Source organism: Furipterus horrens, unplaced genomic scaffold, assembly GCF_987537825.1.
Source record: "Furipterus horrens unplaced genomic scaffold, mFurHor1.1.pri manual_scaffold_11, whole genome shotgun sequence".
Lineage (NCBI taxonomy): Eukaryota > Metazoa > Chordata > Mammalia > Chiroptera > Furipteridae > Furipterus > Furipterus horrens.
The window spans coordinates 93,193,955-93,212,607 of NW_028327181.1; the positions used below are offsets into that span (position 1 = coordinate 93,193,955).

Below are 18,653 nucleotides of genomic sequence, written 5' to 3' on the forward strand. Positions count from 1 at the left end.
ACAATATGGCAGGTCGTGTGATGGAGATATTCTTAGGGTATTGGGGTGGGGGGCTCAGAGAAAAGGCATTAGGATAGATTTCTGAAGGAGCTATAGCCTGAGCTGAGACCAGGTGAGATGGTCTCCAAGTGAAAGGCAAGTGGGGCAAGGAAGGTATTCCAAGCAGAAGAAACATCCTGTATCCCATCACAAAGAGGGAGACTCCATTGTGAGAGCTTGAAGCAATTAGATGTTGGTTAGAGGGTGAAGAGAAAGATGGTGGGAGCCGAGGGAGGTTTCCAGGTGGGAAGCAGGTAAGATGGGAAGGAGGTAAGAATGACCTTGGATGAGATGGTGGTGGGTGGCTAATTTTGGAGGGTTCCTTAGGTCCCTAGAAGTCATGCAATAGTTTTAGTGTTTTGTAGGCTGTCTCCTACAGAGTCCTTGCTGACTGTGGGTCTCCGTGCCCATGATCATTTGATGGACAGCATTGGGGGTCTGAGAAGGGAATCCAAAGATAGTTGGAGTGGGAAGATAACAGGAGCCATACTAATGCTGTAAACCTTGGTCATATCAAAATTGCCAGTGGAATTGAGGAATGTAGGAGGGGGGATAGATTTCCTCCAGAAAATCTAGTGATTTCTGTCTGTGTCAGGGCCGCGTTGTCTAGCCTAACTTGATGCTCATGATCATTGCAAGTGACGCCGAGAGGAAAGCACAGAACGGAGCTGATTTAGTTTATTGGGGTGTCCTGCAGAAGCGGGCGAGAATTGGGAGGAAGGGGAATCAGAGACGGTGACCAGCCCAGCTGGGACCCTCGGACAGGAGCAGTTCTGGCCACTTGCTGTAGAGAAAGGGACAGGAGTTCTGAAGTCTGTTTGAGAGTACAGCTCCCTCAGCAGCAGCATTTCTTGGCCTCCAGGCTCTTTGGAAGAAGCATTCTGAATGCAGCTTTTATTGGGAAACATGATGAGACAAAGCAGCTGTCCCAGGCTGGTGAAACTGAGGCCTGCTGGACTTTTCATTCGCTCTAGCCTGAATGGCCAGAGAGGGGCTGGAGCACTGGGCTCTCATATGTAAGGGCTTTAGGATTCCTTTGTTATGATGGTGGTTCTCTCTAAATACATACATCCTCTGGGCTGCCAATGTGTGTCCTCCTGTCTGCTCTCTTGAGTGGGTGCCAAATACGGGGATGCACCTGTCAGGTTGAGATGGGCTCATGACATTCTGCAACCAAGAATTTTTTTCTTTTCTTGTCCTGAGGTCATGTAGGAAAAGGGATGAGTTTAGACCAATTGTTCTCAAGAGGGGTGGTAAGGGTCTTTACTAGAGAAGTCTTTTCAAACTATCTTCCTTATAACCCGTGTCCCCCTTTCCCCCTTTCCCCAGGATTCTGGGTACTTCAGAAAACTTTGGTAAGAACAAGGCTGGTGTGAAAAGTTCTAGAAAGCTGACCTGTCTGTGGTGAATCCATCACCAGTTTAATTCAGTAGTTCTCAACTCTAGCAGCTCATTTATAAACCTTGAGAGAGCTTTCCAGTGTCCTGTCTTCTTCCCCCGGGTCTCACCCTCAGAGAGTCTGATTTCGTTGGTCTGAATAGTAGTATTCTTCAAATGTTCTCAAATCATTCTACTGCACAGCTGGGTTGAGAACCCCAAATTCAGACCTGCAGACCCAATGCTTTGTATCCAGAGGCTGCTTCTCTTCTTCAATTTGTTTTTTTGAAAAATCATTCAATTACATTTTTTAGCAAAGCATTTCTTTCTCTTAGAATTTCCCTTAAAGAATCAGTGTGGAAGCTTTTTACAGATATTTTAAAAATGAGAACCTTGACAAATAAATGCTCTCTAATTCTAATGTAGGGATATGAATGTGGAAATTCCAGGTACTTGTATTATTGTTCTTTGTAGCGACCGCCCTGCGCCTACCCACTCCCTCCCCTGCAGAATGCTCCTGGAGTCTTCCAGCTGCCCCTCGGAGGGCTCCATTTCTCTTCCCTTTTCTCTCAATTTTAGTCCCAGCTATTATAGCTCGTAAATTTAACATTGTGAGCCTTAGACATTTTCCAGCTTTCCTGGAACCGTCAATTCTGCTAATGCTGTTAATTCTGTAACATTTTATTCACACTCGAGTCAGCTAGTCTGGCTTGCTTATGGGATTTACTGAGAAGAAGAAGAGAGAGAGAGACAGACAGGCAGACAGAGAAAACAACTCAAAATCACTAGCATCGAAGCTGTCAGAGAATACATTCTCAGACTTTCTTTGCTGTAGAGTCTGGTATTTAAGAATATCAGTTATGTAAATTAGGAGTCATTTTGCTGATATGGGAATTGCAACATAGAGGGGGAGCATTAATGTTCTGAATTTTAGGTGTGTTCTTACTTATGCTTGGTTGGATTTTTTAAGAGTACAGGCTTTCCTGTTTCACATGCCAGGTTAGGAGCTTTCTGCCTATCATAAACCAATATAGTTTCTTTGATACGCCCTTAGTATGACCACTGTTTTGAAGCTGAGTTGCAAAAATTATCAGATGTTTCCAAAAATGGTGCTGATTTTTTAAAAAAGATTTTATGAAAGGCTTAGATCTTTATTTTTGTTTTTCCTGTGTATTAGCACACAAATGCATACTTCCCCCAGTGGCAGTCTGAATAGTCCACTTGTTTTTCTGGTTGCTTTAAGTTTGATCTGGAGCTGGGTGGAAAGAATGGAAAATGATAACAACCTAAAAGCACCTTTTCTATTTCATGATGAAGAAAAGGACATAGCCTCTGAGTGGAACTCCCTTTTATAGCTGTTTCTCCAGTTTCCTATGTAGAATACTATATTTTTGAGACACATCTTCATGAAAGAACCCCCCTTTTTTTAGTTACCTTTTTGTATTTTTTTGTATTTCTATGACCCAGTTTGGCTATGATCCTTTAGGACATCTTGAAAAGCCCCAACTCTTTGTTGAAAGGTGGGGGGGGGGGGACTATAGATTTAGGAAGTGAAAGATTTAATTTCAAATTTCAAGATGAATATATCTATGTTTTTATCTCCCATATCTGTCTCTGGGCTAAATGTAGAACCGGGAAAGAAAAGGTGCATGACTCATCCCCTAGGTAATCCATCTGAGTGTCTGTGACCTTCGATGCGAGGCATCCTGCCTAAGCTTTTGATGACATCACAGAGGTGCCAGATACTCTACACCGGTGGTCCCCAACCTTTTTGGCACCAGGGACTGGTTTTGTGGAAGACCATTTTTCCATGGACCAGAGTAGAGGGGGATGGCTTCGGGATGATTCAAGCCCCTTAAATTCAAGCTCACCTCCTGCTGTACAGTACCGGTCCTCAGCCTGGAGGTTGGGGACCCCTGCTCTGTACCTTCCTCCAGGAATCAGCTTGATAGCTACTGTCCTCTGATGGCTGCTTGTGGTTTGTGGGGTAGAGGCGAAAGCACTTACAGGCTATCACATCCTAAGTTAGATCTAGAGCCCAGAGATGCTGCGGATATCAGTTTCTTTTATAATAACGTCAGAGAAACGGCACCTTCAGGAGAGGGATGGAGAAAAGAAGAAGCTCAGGCTTTTACTCCTGATGCGCTTGAAGCACAACATGGTGCGATCTCACAGACCCTTCCTTTGTGGCCGTAGTTTGAAATGGGCACTGCTGAATGGTGCCGTCTTCCTTTCTCTTTCCCCACGCAAGGCTTTCTTGCTGTAGAGGTTTCCAGAAGTTCCTGGGACGAGCTGTGCTGACCGCGTGCTCTGTGTCTGCGGTTTCGTCGTCACAGAGAAGGCCGATAGAGAAGCTGTATGTTCTAGTCTTGCGGCAGGCTTGACGAATGAGTTTCTCAAGCCAGTGGAGTCTTTGCAGGCCTAGTTTTTTTCTTTTTTCTGAAAAACGACTTTTATTTTATTATTATTACTTTTCTTGTTGTTCTATGACAGTGGTCCCGCCCTCCCCCTATGCTCTCCCCGGCTCTACTCACTTCCCCCCTGTCCCATAGTCCATCGCATTTAGTTGCCCATGTCCTTGCAGGCGTAAATTCTTTCCTGTCATCTCTTCCGATAGGCTCACGGGCTTGGGGGCGGAAGGAAATCACTGGAAACCAACTCCTAGACACCAGGAGAGCTGGATTTCCTTTTCCTTTCCCCTTGAGGCCGATTAAAGAGGCTCCGTGCCCAGCTGGCCAGCCTGCTGGCATGGCGGCATGTGTTGGAGGTCCATCCAGACGTTGATCCTGTCTGACTCAGAGGGACTGGTATAAAACAGAGACAATCCCATATAATTCCCAACTTGTTCGGGAAGGACAGCAAAAAGAGGCACTGGATGTGGATGTAGCTTAGGACATAGGTATGGCTTGAGAGGCGTCGTGTGTTTTTATTTTGTGGATGTGTACCGCATAGCCTTCTTGGAAGCGATGGGAGAGGGGTGGGGATTTCAAGTAGGCAGAAATCCTCTGGTCAGCACAAACTTCAAGCCGGCAATTCTCAGGACAGCATGAAGCTGTGTTTTTAGTGTCGGCCACGGTCAGGAGCGTGTGTTGTGGCATTTGGAAGAGGAATTAGGGCTGTTAGCTAATTGCACGCTTGAAAATGACAAGCCACTTGAAAATTCAAAAGTCTGACTCCAATCCAAAAAGAAATCAGTGTAGCTTTGAACTCCAGGGTTGTTATTTTATACTGAATTTCAAGCACTTCCTATTAAACATGGAAAATTTACTTTTTCCCCTGACCTTACACTGAGTATTTTGCTATTCTTAGGCCATGTTTTGAAGTGTTCTCAACTTAAAATATAGAAAGAATGGGTTCTATCTGTGGTGTTAATTTAATAAACAGCCTCGGTTTGCTGTGTAAGTAATTTTTCCATCCCCACTGCAATGGTGCTCATGGTAAATTTTAAGCTTTCTAGTCAGGGGCCATGAGTTAAGAAATAGCTTACTGGTCAGCAAATCTCTGAGATATCAGGACTCCTTAACACATCATGATGGGCAAACTTGGGGTACCTTCCCCACATTTTCTTTGTACAGATTAAAAGCTGACTAAAGAAATTTTCTTAAACTCTTCCAGGAGGGAAAAGACATCCTGACTTAAAATCGCCTCTCCTTACAAAATGGAAGTTTTAAGGTCCACCTGAGTCAAAAAGAGATTATAATTTCATTATCTACTAAATAGAAGGTCAGAATTCAGCAGCCTCACAAAGATCTCCGGTTGAGGAGAGAGGCCATTGTTTTTCACATTGGAGAGACAAGCTCTTCTTTAGACTCTCATTTCCCCAGGGCATGGTCCTCAGGGGTGGGATTTCAGAGTCAGTACAGAAGGCGGGTCTGTTGCCTGACTCCACGTTCTGTCTCCCAAACCGCTTCAACATGAAGTGTGGGTATGATGTTAAATTCGAGTTTTCTTCTTATTGATTTTAGCAAGTGAAATGGTTCAGATTATGGAGAATACTTTCTGGTTTTTTTTTTCTTTGAACAGCTGGACATATAGGGCTTTTGTACATTAGTCTTTTTTTTTTTTACTAAGATCTCTGTGCAAGACAGCAACACTCTTGAGATTTGCATTTCTGCTTCTAGGTCTCGGAGAAGTAGCTCTTGGATTTAGAAGGAGGAACTTTTGTTTCTTGGGGTAGGGGGTAGGGAGGGGCGGGAGTGGTGAGAATGTGCCCAAACTGCCGACAAACCAGCTAGAGATGCTTCTAAGTCAGCGATTTTCAGTCCATGTGCCACAAGGATTTTAAAAACATTCAATACCTGACTGTTCAGTCAGGGACACTGACCTCTTTTCCCTTAGATTAGCAAATTAAAAAAATGACAACAGCCAACCCAACAATAGCTGTCCTGGTGTGAATGAATTGAAATTATACCTCTTTTTTTGTGAGGTCGACAAAAAAAATATTTTGGGGTGTGTCACCGAACTTCAGTAATTAGTTTATGGGCCACAAGATGAGGAAGGCAGACAATTACTTTTCTACGTGAATTTCATTTCAGAGACGGGGATAGAAGGTAGCAGTGAGGATGTACACTCAGTGCACATGGCCCAGGGTTTCTCGACCTCAGCCCTAATGACATTTGGGGCTGGATCATTCTTCGTCATGAGAAACTGCCCTGTGCGTTATAGGATGTTTAACAACACCCCTGGCCTCTGCCTAGAGATGCCAGTCCCAGCCGCGTCCCTCACCAGCTGTGCCAATCAGAAATGCTCCCAGACATTGCTAGCTACTCCCTGGAGAGCAAAGTCCCCTACAGTTGGGCCCTACGGAGCCTCAGGATAGAGGGACGTGCAGAGCTGTGAGAGGCAGTGACGAGGTATCATTCATTTCACTCAGGCGCACCTTCCAATCATCAATCCGCTTTGACAGTTGATAATTCCTCTTTCTAATTCCCTCTTATTTTTATCCTGCGTTGAGATGAAACTTTCTCTCATAGGTGGTCTGGTCACTGAGGTCACTAGGTCCTAGATCTGCCCTCAGTTCCAGATTGAAACTCCTCTTCTCACACCTACCTGTACCCTGTCTCAGGTCCCCTGGCTTCTACCCACAGACTTGCCTGGAATAAACTGGTAGGCTGCTTTACGTTGTTTTGGTTCACAAGCTTCCTCTTTTCTTCATTTCGATTTGTTTCAAACCACAGTTTCTCGAGCATCTTGACTATCTCACTCTTAGGTGGTTCTGTACCCGGCTCCCACCCCCTCATTGTTAGGCTGTGCCACACATACTGGGTCTCATCTGCTCCACATGATCCATTCACACAGACCCCGGCCACCTGACGGATTAGTCATATTTTGTTTCCTTCAATACCAGGCGACGTTCCTTTCCATTCGTGTGTGATTTGTGACCCAACGGGCAGGGAAGTGTGTAGGTTGCCTTGCAAAATCATAGTTTTCAAAATCATCCTTTTCTCCATTCTGTAACCTGGGATGCCCACTCCAAATAAACCTCTTCTTTTGTTTTTCCATTTTAAGGATGGGGATGAATACAAGGTGGGTGGAGGGATGGGTTTCTTCAGATTTCAGTTTTATTACTGTTGTCAGCAGTATCAAATGTTATTAAAATGTCTGTGTATACAGACAGCTGAATATATGGGAACCACTTGGCAAGAGTGCATGACCACAACGTATTTCTGAGAAGCATACTTGCTAAGTTAGTGGCCGAGGGTGCTTTCTCTTTCAGAGAACACAAAGAGGTCCAAAATGAGCAGCGTTATCTTAGACATTTTATTGGGTGTATTGCTTCTATTTCAGGCAGGTTTGGTTAAGAATATATAAAAGCAAATGATACGTTCAGGAGATTCAGAAGCAAGGAAAGCAATGTATTGAAGACAGTGAAGAAATAACAAATGTAATACAAGAAACACCTGCCAATTTCTTTGCCAGTGGGGATGGAGTAAAAATTGTTTTGAAGGAAAGTAGACATGTACTTTGAAATATAATAGGTTTAGATCAGGAAAGCTAGTTTATATGGCATGGGTAAAGTATTAAAGGAAAGTGGACACACACACACACACGCACACAAACACAAACGTACCTATTTTTTCCCTTAAGGTACACCCAGAGTGATTTAAAACACAATTTGTAAGTGTAACAACAGAGGTAAATCAAGATAGATCTATGTTTTTGGTACATTCTTAAAGATGGTTATGTTTAGTTTTCAACAAGTCCTGAATTCCTAGTCTAGTGAAAATACAGATGGTCTCTCGATTTAATGTGATTCTTTTTTTCTTTAAGCTTGAAGAAGAATTCCAAAGAACGGCCAACGTATCCAGAGCTTATGGTGAGTATTGTCAGTGCTGTAAACAGGTCCAAACTAACAGCTAGTAAAGATAAAGTGACTAAGGCCTAAATTATAGTCAAGTGACCATATCAGAAGAGCTGCCTAATGGAGACAATAACCAGAAGCGAACAGAAGAAAAAAAAAAAAAAAGAGTCCTTCATCCTAAATCCTTCTCTAGAACAAACTTGGGCATGTCACCGGTCTCAGCAATTTTTCCATGCTGATAAACAACGTCATACAGACCAAACTATGTCTGTAAAATTGATATTTTCCTACTTTAATGTTGTGAAGAGTCACAAATTACTAATAAAAATGAGGGAAAGCATGACCCAATGGATTTTAATAATGAGAGAAACTTAACTACTATGTGACTGATCAATTTTTGATAAAATATTTAGGATTACTTGGATAAACTTCTTTTTGGTGGATGTTTAGGGAGGAAAGAATCTCCTTGTTTTTTACTTCTGGTTTTTTATTTTAGTGGAAAAAAGACAAAGCCTTAATAATTTGAATTATACAACTTTAGCATTCATAGTTTGCCATTTGAATGACCTATGAAAATAGAGTAAAAGTAAGACATCAAATATGTTGTTTTAAAATAGTTTCCTTTAAGTTGTGGTACCTACATTTCTAAGCTAATTATTAATACAATTAATTCTTATTTTTTAAAAATCCTCACCCAAGGATATTTTTTCAGTGTATTTCAGGGAGAGAGGAAAGGGTGGCGGGTAGATGGGGAGAAAAGAGAGAGGGAGAGACATCAGTGTGAGAGAGAAACATCAATTGGTTGCTTCCCAACTAGGGATCAAACCCACAACCTGAGTGTGTGCCCTGACCCAGAATCGAATCCACAGCTTTTTGGTTTATGGGACAATACTCTAACCAACGGAGCCACAACGGGCCAGGGCCAAACAATTCTGTAATATAGATGGCAGGGACTTAAACTTGGCAGGCCTTAGCTCAGTATATGTTGAATGTGGGAGAAACACCTATTTTTGAAATATTACAAAAGTTAGACTGTTTACTAATTTGTGTTAACCTCTCCCTCGATCTGTTACAATCATCAAGGTTTTAATGTTGACAGGAGGTAGAAGGGTTCTGTTCATGCATAACTGCAGGGGAGATAAGAGAAAGTATGGCACCGGTTCATACTGGCACGCAGTCATTCAGTGGGCATTGTATGCTTGCTTCTCCCCGCCCCCCCCCCCCCCCCAAGCTGTGCTCTGCTTCGAGACCAACTCCAGGCAGGTGACAGAGGTGCAGGGTCCTGATAGCACTTAACAAATAGTGTGGTGAGCTGGCTCTGACTTGGAAAAAATATAGCTTCTTGGCCATTTGTGTATCGTCTTTGGAAAAAATGTCTCTTCAGTTCCTTTGCCCACTTTCAAATCAGACTTTTTTTTTTTTTTTTTTACTATATAGTCGTGTGAGTTCTTTATGTATTTTGGCTATGAACCGCTAATCAGATGTATGGTTTGCAAATATTGTCTCTGATTCTGTAGATTGCCATTTCATTCTTTCAATTCTTTCTTCTGCTGGGCAGAGGCATGTAATCCTACTTGTTGATTTTTGCCAATAAGTACATGAAAAGGTTCTTACCATTCCTCATCATCAGTGAAATACAGATGAAAACCACCATTAGATATTATCTCACACCTGTTAGGATGGCTTTTATCAAAAAGACAAGAGACAGCAAGTGTTAGTGGGGATCCGGAGAAGAGGGAACCCTTGTACACTGTTGGTGAGAATGTAAATTGGTGCACCACTGTGGAAAACAGAACATAGGTTCTTCAAAAAATTAAAATTAGAACTACTATATGATCTAGAAATTCCATGTCTGGGTATATATTGGAAGGAAATGAAATCCCTGTTTCAACGAGGTATCTGTAACCCCACATTCACTGCAGCATCATTTACAATAGTCAAGGCATGGATATAACCTAAGTGTCTTTTGATGGATAAATAGATGAAGAAATTGTGACATATACACACACGATAGAGTATTATTCAGCCACAGAAGAAAGAAATGCTGCTCTTTGCAAAAATATAGATGAAGCTTAGGGGCATTATATACTAGGTGAAATAAGCCAGGCAGAAAAGAAAAAAATTCTGTATGATCTCATTTATGTGGAATCTAAAAAAAAAAAAAAAGAATTCATGGAAATACATAGTAGATTGGTGATTGCCAGGGGTGGAGGGTGAGGAAGATAGGTGACCGTGGTCAAAGGGTATAATCTTCCAGGTATAAGATGACATTCTGGGGATGTGATGTACAACATGCTGACTGTCATTAACAGTACTGTATTGTATACTTGAAAGTTGCTACAAGAGCAGATCTTAAATGTCCTCACCATAAAAAAAGAATGGTCACTATGTGAAGTGATGGATGTGTTCACTGACCTTATTGTGGTAATAATTATTTTGCATATATATATATATATATATATATATATATATATATATATATATTTCTGTGTGTGTGTGTGTGTATATCAAATCAGTACCTTAAACTTACCCAATGTCAATTATATTTCAATAAAGCTGGGGAAAAAAAAAACACAAAAGGTATAGTTTGGAGATGCCAAGCCAGAAAGAGCTGTAGAGAGCCGATTCAGTGATAGGTCATGGTCACAGCCAAACTCATGGATTTTCAGTTCTGCTGCTTATGCTCTGATGTAAGTCTGAACTGTTCTCCAGTTGGGTGACTGAAAAGGAACTTTGGGAAGAGTTTGAAAAGACAGGTAGCTCTTTGGGCATCCATTGTCCCCTTTGAAAAGGCAATGCCTGCAACTCAGCATTCTACCACATTTATTAAAATAAGACCCATAGTTGAGAGAGAAAAGGTGAATAATTCTGGAGGAAAATCTTAGCATACTGTGTGTTTGGGTTGAATATTTCCCCCCGATTGGGTTTTTAATAGCCAGCCAGAGAGGGGCCTTTTCAGTCTGGGAGTCCCCTTTTTGGTATGCTTATGCAACCCCCAGAATATTTAAAAATTAATTTCACATAAAGTACAATAGATGCGAGTGATCCCTGGGGGGTCCTATGTAACATTTCCTGTATATTTCTGACTGTTACAAATGCAAACCTTTTTTTTTCCTTCCAAGTGACTTCTTATCAGAGGTTTTGGTGAACACACTCGAGAAAAAAATGCTGAGTTCTAGCTTAAAATACATCAGCAACCCATGGTGAATTCTACCTTCCCAGTGTATGCTAGCGCTGTGGCCTTTTGTGGCCTGCGTATTAATGTGGTAAGGGTGTGTGGGCAGCCCTTTCCTTTCAGGGCATTAGCCTTTGTGGTACTGGAACTGGACTTGCCTTTTAAGGCCATAACTGCTTGCTGCTTTTCTGCGGAATTGAGGTTTTTAAGTGGAAAATCTGAGTCCAAACTCTTTGACTTCAGCATGGGGAAAACACATGCTGAGAGGCCATTGTTTAGATTGTAGGAGTTGGTGAAGAGGTAGAAAAGAAAACAAAAACCCTTTTTTTCAGGTGAAGGACACTATAATTAAGGCCCCAACCCAGACATGTACCTCTTATAGAAATCTCGAATGTTTTCCTTTCTAACTTGGATTGAGTGGGTGTGTTTGCTCTCATATCATCTCGTTTGCTTGTTCTCTCAAACTCCCCTTGGAGGATTTGTTCTCGTAGACTACGGACAAGCTTCTTCTGGAAAGGGTTAGAGAGCCAGCGTTTTAGGCCTTGTGGGCTGTTGTTACTGCTCACGGCCGTTGTTTGCCCGGGAGAGTAGCCATATTCAGTATGGCAACAAGTGGGCGCGGCCATGTGCCAATAAAACTTGATTTGGAAAAATAGGAAGCGGACTAGAGTCGGCCCCTGGACCGTCAATTGTTGACCCCTGTCCCAGATGGTAATCACCAGAATCGATAACTAGGCATTGCAAATGATTGCCTGCTGAGGTCATTATGTTCTCCTGATACCCTGGGCCATTCTAGATTGAATTGCAGTGCTAAGGATGCTGACAGAACGCATAGAAAACCCTTGTCTTGAAGGATGAGCTGTTGTACAGGGAATACAGGGACCATTGGTGACTCTATCTTGCCCCGATGCTCCCGGCAGTACGTTCATGGCCTCCCATGTTTTCTCCAGGCACAACCAGGGGTAACGTCCTTTCTTCCTGTACCTGGCTTCTTTTTTGAGACGCACAGCCTGGCGATGACTTCATGGTGCCTAATTTGCTCATCTCCTGGTTGCTGTCCTTGCTATTCTTAGGGCACTGCTTATAGAAGGGACCGGGCTCCCCCCTAAGCTTTTACAGCCTCCAAACCCACACACGAAGGCGAGTCACTTTCCATGTTGACAGGCCTGCCGCTTCCCCTCTCTCTGCCCTCTGGCTCTCACAGCATTTTCCCAGCCTGAGAATAAACTGAAAGACGTCTGAGAATTTTTTTTTTTTAAAGATGTCAGGTCAGGTTATCGAATTCATTCACAGACTCGAGCTACAGCCACTGAGCTCAAAGCGCCCAGCAGAGCCAGGGGCGAGATGGGGCTGGCGGGGCTGGCAAGAGGTCCCTGAGGTAATCCGAGGTTTCGCATGTTCTGTTTTGATAGTAAAAGGCTTTTTAAGTACATTAAAAGATCGCCAAATGTCAAGAGGATGTGGGAAAGCTAATAAGCACGATGGGAAAGCACTTGGTAAGTGTGCTGTGTGAGTGGTTAGCAATCAGAAGTCAGGCTGTATTTGTTTACCCAGAGAGCGCAGGACGGGGGGCTCTACACCAAGAGCTCCGGTTAACACGGGGGGCGTGGGGCCCCGAGCCGGCACCCAGCCCTTATCTTCCCAGAGGCAGAGGCAGAGAAGCACTTTCTGTTTTCTGAGTCCCGACACTTAAGGGTGACCTTCTGCCTGCTGTGGGGTTTTATTGTTTTGTTTCCTAAAACTTGCATGGGTGGGCATTCAGTTCCCCACACAGCTGACTCATCCGGCCCTCCGCTGTCAGGTTGAAAACAAATATAATTAGAAAACCTACAGCTAGGCAACACGAAGGTTATAAACTACAATCCCCAGTCAGGGGGAAACAGAGTGAGTCATTGACATACTGGTCTGCGTGCAGAAATGCTCCTATTTAGCTGCTCAGCTGGTCACCAGACAATCGGGGAGGTGGCCGTGGGGGGTGGGGGGGGCTCTGGGGAACGGTCCCTGGCCCTGGGTCTACTTGAAGGGCAGTCCTTTTTGATTTGGATGGTTGGTGCTCTTTCCCCTTTGAGGCGCACAGATCGTGAGGCAATATATCTCCTAGTTAGAGGTGGAAGGTCCCAGTGTGACAGCCGGGCACCCGCCGTAACGAAATTGAGCCGTTCGGGGAGGGTGGCTGTGGTGCAGCGAAGATGGCTTTGTTTCCCTCCGAATTGGGGTGAAATGTGTGACCTCCCCCGCCGCACCACGCCTAGCTCCCCCAGCAGAGTGCCGGACTGGGCGTTTTTGTGCAGGTTACATAATCTGACGTGCGCGCACGGAGACCACTTCTTGAGCTTTTCAGTCTTGAATCTCCGCGGTGAGTCTTGTCCGTGCATACCCAGAGCTTGGCAGTCTACAGTGCTTTGCAGAAGCATCAGCTCTTCCTCAAGAGGGACTTAAGTGTAACTCGTGGCTGTAGATGCGGCTTAGCAAGTGGCTTTGTTCACTCTTTCCATCCAGCCCAGCTCTCCAGTGTCAAAGGCAGGCAATGCCTTGCCTGTTTACGGTTCCACAAAATTATTATTTTTATTCTACTACCCATTTCCTGAGAAACGACTGTGCATAAACCTATGAAATTTCTAATTATTGTACTACTGTATCAGCCTAAAATTACTTTGTAGGGAACAGGGCTCTTTGTAAGTCAGAGTTTGGACTGTCTTTGCTAATCCTTGTATTTTACCACAGATGAGATCTTAAGTAACCTAATTACATCTATATTCTTACACTATAGATACTCTGTAGTGGGAACATATCAAGATGGGAGAGTAGCAACCTAAGAGGAGATGTCTTTCAAATATTTGTGTCGCCAGGTGTGTCCTCGATTTGGGACAGGGTAGGAAGAGTCCAGTTAAGCTCTGATAGGGGTACTTAATGTGTTTACCAAGCAGATCTGTTAATTAGTGAATCTCATACATTGTCAGTGACAAATATTAATACCGTGTGTTTTTCTTTTCTTTCCCAGCAACATCCATTTTTCACTCTACACGAATCCAAAGCAACAGATGTGGCATCTTTTGTAAAGTTGATTATTGGAGACTAAAAGCAATGGACTCAATCAGTTGACCCTCCTGTGGATTGGTGGGTTTACGGGGTGAAGCAGGTTCACTAACGCGCCAATAGAAACTCGTCTTTGAGATAATTTAACCCTGCCTCTCCGAAGGCTTCTCTTCTCCCCATTTTCCTTTTTTTCCCCTCCACAAGGGGCCTTGGAATCTATAGTATAGAATGAACTTCTAGATGGATAAAATATGATAAAGGCTTAGGACTTAAAAAGGTGATTAAATATTTAATGATTTGTCATATGAGTCCTTAAGCTTCTCAGACTTCTCTTGTTCTTTACAAAATGAATGCATTGACCCCGGAAAAAAGGTGCTACAGTAGTGCTGATATTGTAAGTAGACTTGTAGTCTGTCCCACGTATTATTTTAATATTTATGTTTAAGCGCTTGGTTGGAAAGATCCCGTATCATGCAGGGAGGGAGATAACAAAAGACAAGGTTGGTTGGGCGATATTTATAGGGCTTTTATTTTTTAAGGTCAGTTGTGTCTGTGGTCCACAAGAAATTATTTAATATGCATCTTGCAGAGTATTACCAAATTATCAACAAGCAGCTCTTCCTGGGAAATATCTGCCTCTGATGGGGAGGCTGCCGCCTGTTCTCCAATTTCTGCTTAGTCCTGAGTGATAACCACATGTTCTAGGTGAAGTGGCAAGGATCCTGGTCAGACTCTTTCCCCAACTTTGGAAAACATAAAGTCACTTTTATCACAGCTCCAAGAGTCGCAAGTTTGGTTCTCTTTTGACATTTGTGGTATAGTATTAATGGAATGTGATCTGTGACGTGATTTTCTGTCACCCCTCTTTCTGTCTGTGTGTGCATGTGTGTGTGTTTGATAAGTCACACGTTCTGCCAAGTGACTTTTGTGAACATCTATATTTGGTGAGGAGGACATTGATCAGTCCCTTGGGGGGAATGTCACATCAAAAACCACATGGAGAATTGGTTCCTTCTGCTGTTGTCTCTCCTACAATGTATAAGCCCCAAGGATTGCCTTGTAGTTAACATGCTCTTTTGCTTTTTTATTTTGTTTTCTTTTCTTGTTCAGTGAAGAAGGCTTACTATTAATGCAATGGCTGCAATAGAAGAAAATTAAAGGCAGTTAGCTGTCTTTGATAAGAGGAGGAGATAACGGGGAGGGGTGAATTAATTCCTAGGAATAGACTGCCCAGTTTCCATGAGTTGAGTTGAGGCCACATCTTTCTTCAAGTAGCATGCCGCAGCTTGCTCCACAGGAGGGGGTTAGCTGCACTGTGCATTCCTAGCAGACTGAGTAAGCAACGAACAAGAACTCCTCCCCATGGTCAACTACACCAATGGGTTCTCTGATCTGGGGCCTTAAGTTCCTTGAAGATCAAGGGGCGACATGATCCACAGGGAAAATACCACCAATAATAACCTGGCAACATTACTTTCGGAAAATCAAGGCTACTCTTGCAATCCAAGGGCAGAAGATTTTGATAAAAGAAGGAAGAAGAAGACACACTCTGTTTCTTTCCTTGCCTCAAGTTCACAAATACGGAAAGAGGATTGTTTCCCTGAGTCCTTCCATCCCGTCCCCTTTTAGATTCTGAAGTGCAATTATGTATTTTTCTCTGATTGTATTTTCTTCTTGTCCTTGACCTCTGGCTCATAGCAGTTGCCCAGAATGGGTATGGCATTTCCATATGTGTCGTTGTATTCAGTTGCAGGAGATACCTGTTTTGACTCAATATCTGTTTCATCTGCTCTGAAGCAACCTCTGTCCTCATCTTTTTCCAGCTGGAAAAAGGGTATATTCCTAGTGGCCAAGGCCATTCACTGTCTGACCCACCTTCCTAGATCTGCATGTTTCTCCCCAAGTCAGAGAGGAAAAAAATCACAACGATATTTTTTGCTTTATTTATCCATCTTCTGAAAAAAAGAAAGTAGTGGAAACAAATCTGAGGTCATTCCATGACAGCTTTGTGAAATATGTAAAGCAAAACATCTTTCTGGTCTGGTCTGAACTGTTATTCAGTGTGGTTTCTACTTGAAAATATTCTTAACCGAGTGTGTTTCTCAGTGCGCACATCTCCAGTCAGTGAACCCAGGGCCTGAACTTGTAAAACAGTCATCCTGGGGTAGAGAAGGGGTTAGTCACAGGTTCTCAACCCTGGTGACCACTGGAGTTGCTGGGAGCTTGGAAACACGGTCAGTGTCAGGGTCCCCGAGATTTGGATTTCATTGGTCCTGGGTGGGGTCTGGGAGTTGGTATTTTTATAAGCCACTCATGTGGTTCTGACGTGGACTGGGATTGAGAACACTGATCTAGTACCTCCTAAAGAGAGAGTTGGCTTCCGATTTATCCTGAACCTTTGCAGAGAGTGACGAGTGACTGCAGAGAGGAACAGGAGCCCCTACTTCTTTCCCTGTCCTCGTCAATGGGGACATCTTTGCTGCTGTCAGAGAAGGCATGCTCCTGGAATACTGATTTGAAGTTTGGGGTATCTTCTCCCCATTGAAATACATACTACCTGGTGATTAAGGATCTTATGTACCAAAGTAGAATGGATTGATAGCCTTACAAGTCTAAATTTTAGAATGTGTTTTTTTGAGAACTGTGTTATAAGTTATAAACAACTAATTTTAAAATAAATGTAGAGATGCATAAACTATATCTAAGTTGATATAAGTTGGGAGTCTCCTGTACATATATACATATATGTATATATGTGTGTATATATGTATACGTATAGCTGTATATACACAGAGACTTATAAATGTATGCATACATGTATATACATGGGTGCATATATACACATGGGGTGCATATATACACATATGTACGTGTGTGTGTGTGTGTGTATAGAGAGAAAAAGTGAACTAGAGAAGTGTGGACCCTCTGAATATTAGCCCTGTCATTATATCACTACAAAAGATATCATGCTTTTTTTTCCCCAAATGTATTTGTCTTGGTATCATATGATTGCTTGTATTATAAATTGGCTTTATGTTAATAGAAAATATGCACCTACATCCATTGTTGATTGCCAAGGTGTGTCAACAAAGGAATGGGAATGACTTTAAGACAATTGCCTTCCATGTGTTTACATCTGTGAGTATTGTCCTTCAGAGGAGCCACCTTGAAAGGCTGTCTATTTATATAAGTAATGCTGCTAAAACTTTTTTGTCCCTTCTCCTTCAGGAAAGGCTTCAGAATTCCTTTCCTCTCCCACACGTGTGACACGCAGAATCATTTTATAATTACTTCTTAGTCGTTTGTTTGCTTTACAAAAATCCTTACCAGGTATTTTCTTCTTTGCTTTACCTGACTTTCATTATCAGACTCACCCCAAGTTGTCCTTGGCAATTTCTAGAATTCAAATCCACCCTCACAGCTGGCGTTTTACTATTACTGCATCTTTTTAAAAGACCCATGTCACAGGCTCAGAAGATAATTTCAGATGTATATTTCCCCCAAAGGCATGCGTTTGCTTTTACGTCATGTCAGCCTTTCTGGAATAAGGATAGCGCTCCCCAGATTGACAATGCTGACGGAAAAAGAACGCACCTAATGTATATATTTGATGATAAAATACAGTTGGATTTTCCCTAGCTTTATACGTGGCATCCATCTGTTAGCCGCGACATAAAGGGACAGTTCCATCGTTCCAAAGACTCTTTGGTCACACTGCTGTCGTCAGAAAGAAGTTATGAAATAGCAGCTTCTGTCTTCATTAAGCCACCCGAAAGGGAATGAGGATGTGTGGGTAGGGCTCAATATCGTTTGTGTTGTACTGTTTTTATCTCTCTTCCAAGCCTCACACACACACACACACACAAAGTATATGCCAGGGATTCCCAAACTTTCCCTTCGTGGTGTCCCAGTGGTTGTGGTAGTGATTTTTCTCATGGGTGCCCTCGGCCAAAATAAATGCTTAATAATCCTACCTATTAGGTAACCAGGTTCAGACAACTTAATAGTATTCGCTTGCTCAGCGTCCTACAGATGTGGCTGTGTTGCCTTCAAAAATGTACAATACCTGGTGGAGCCCCTGCACACTGGCTGCCTGGCCTCCGTGAGTCTCAGCACATGGTTTGGGACCAGCAGTGTCTGTTATGCTGATGCTTGCGCTGTCCCCTGCGGGTGACCCTCGGAATGGAGTTCTTGGCCACTCAGTCTTCTGTATCACTTCCCTCTGTGTTTCACCGTCGTCCTTGTTCTGCGGCCTCTGGTTGATTAGCTTTATAATTGAGGTCCTGCCTGCCTTTGCTTTTTATCACTCCTGTGTCATAACCTAGCAAATGAAATATCTGTTACCCTCAGTGTGAGATGAGACAGGCCCTGAGACTAAAGGGGCCCCTGGTGCCTCCAAATGCAATTGATTTCCTGTGTATGGAATAGAATCACAAAGGAAGCAAGGAGGGACCGATGCTTTGATTGTTGAACACTGAAAATGCGTTTGTGGACCAAGGGGCTTCGTCAGCTCTGCTCAGAAACTACTCTATTGTCCCAAAAGTGTCTTAACAAAACACTGTCTCCTGCAGGAAGGTTCAGTGGGTGCCCAGTTCTCATTACCTACCCAAATGCTTTTTTTTTTTGATGCTACAACACCCCCTGACCTGGAAGATGGGAGTCCCATAGTCATAAAATTTCTTGAACCTAGAGGCCAGATCTAGTGAAATGAATTAAACCACTGTC

The 18,653-nt window shown here is 43.0% G+C and overlaps 1 protein-coding gene across 5 annotated transcripts in view; it reads left to right on the forward strand.

Moving 5' to 3' along the window:
- Positions 1 to 18,653, forward strand: part of MAP2K6 (mitogen-activated protein kinase kinase 6) — a 105,171-nt gene that overhangs the window by 79,434 nt on the left and 7,084 nt on the right. For 3 of the 5 annotated variants that reach the window (XM_090291260.1, XM_090291259.1, XM_090291256.1), the window contains 2 exons: positions 7,687 to 7,732; positions 13,894 to 14,702. In XM_090291260.1, coding sequence (XP_090147386.1) covers positions 7,687 to 7,732; positions 13,894 to 13,971 — 124 coding nt within the window. In that variant the 3' untranslated portion in view covers positions 13,972 to 14,702. Of the gene's footprint in view, positions 1 to 7,686; positions 7,733 to 13,893; positions 14,703 to 18,653 lie in introns of those variants that run through there. The other 2 variants (XM_090291258.1, XM_090291257.1) reach the window with 2 other exon arrangements.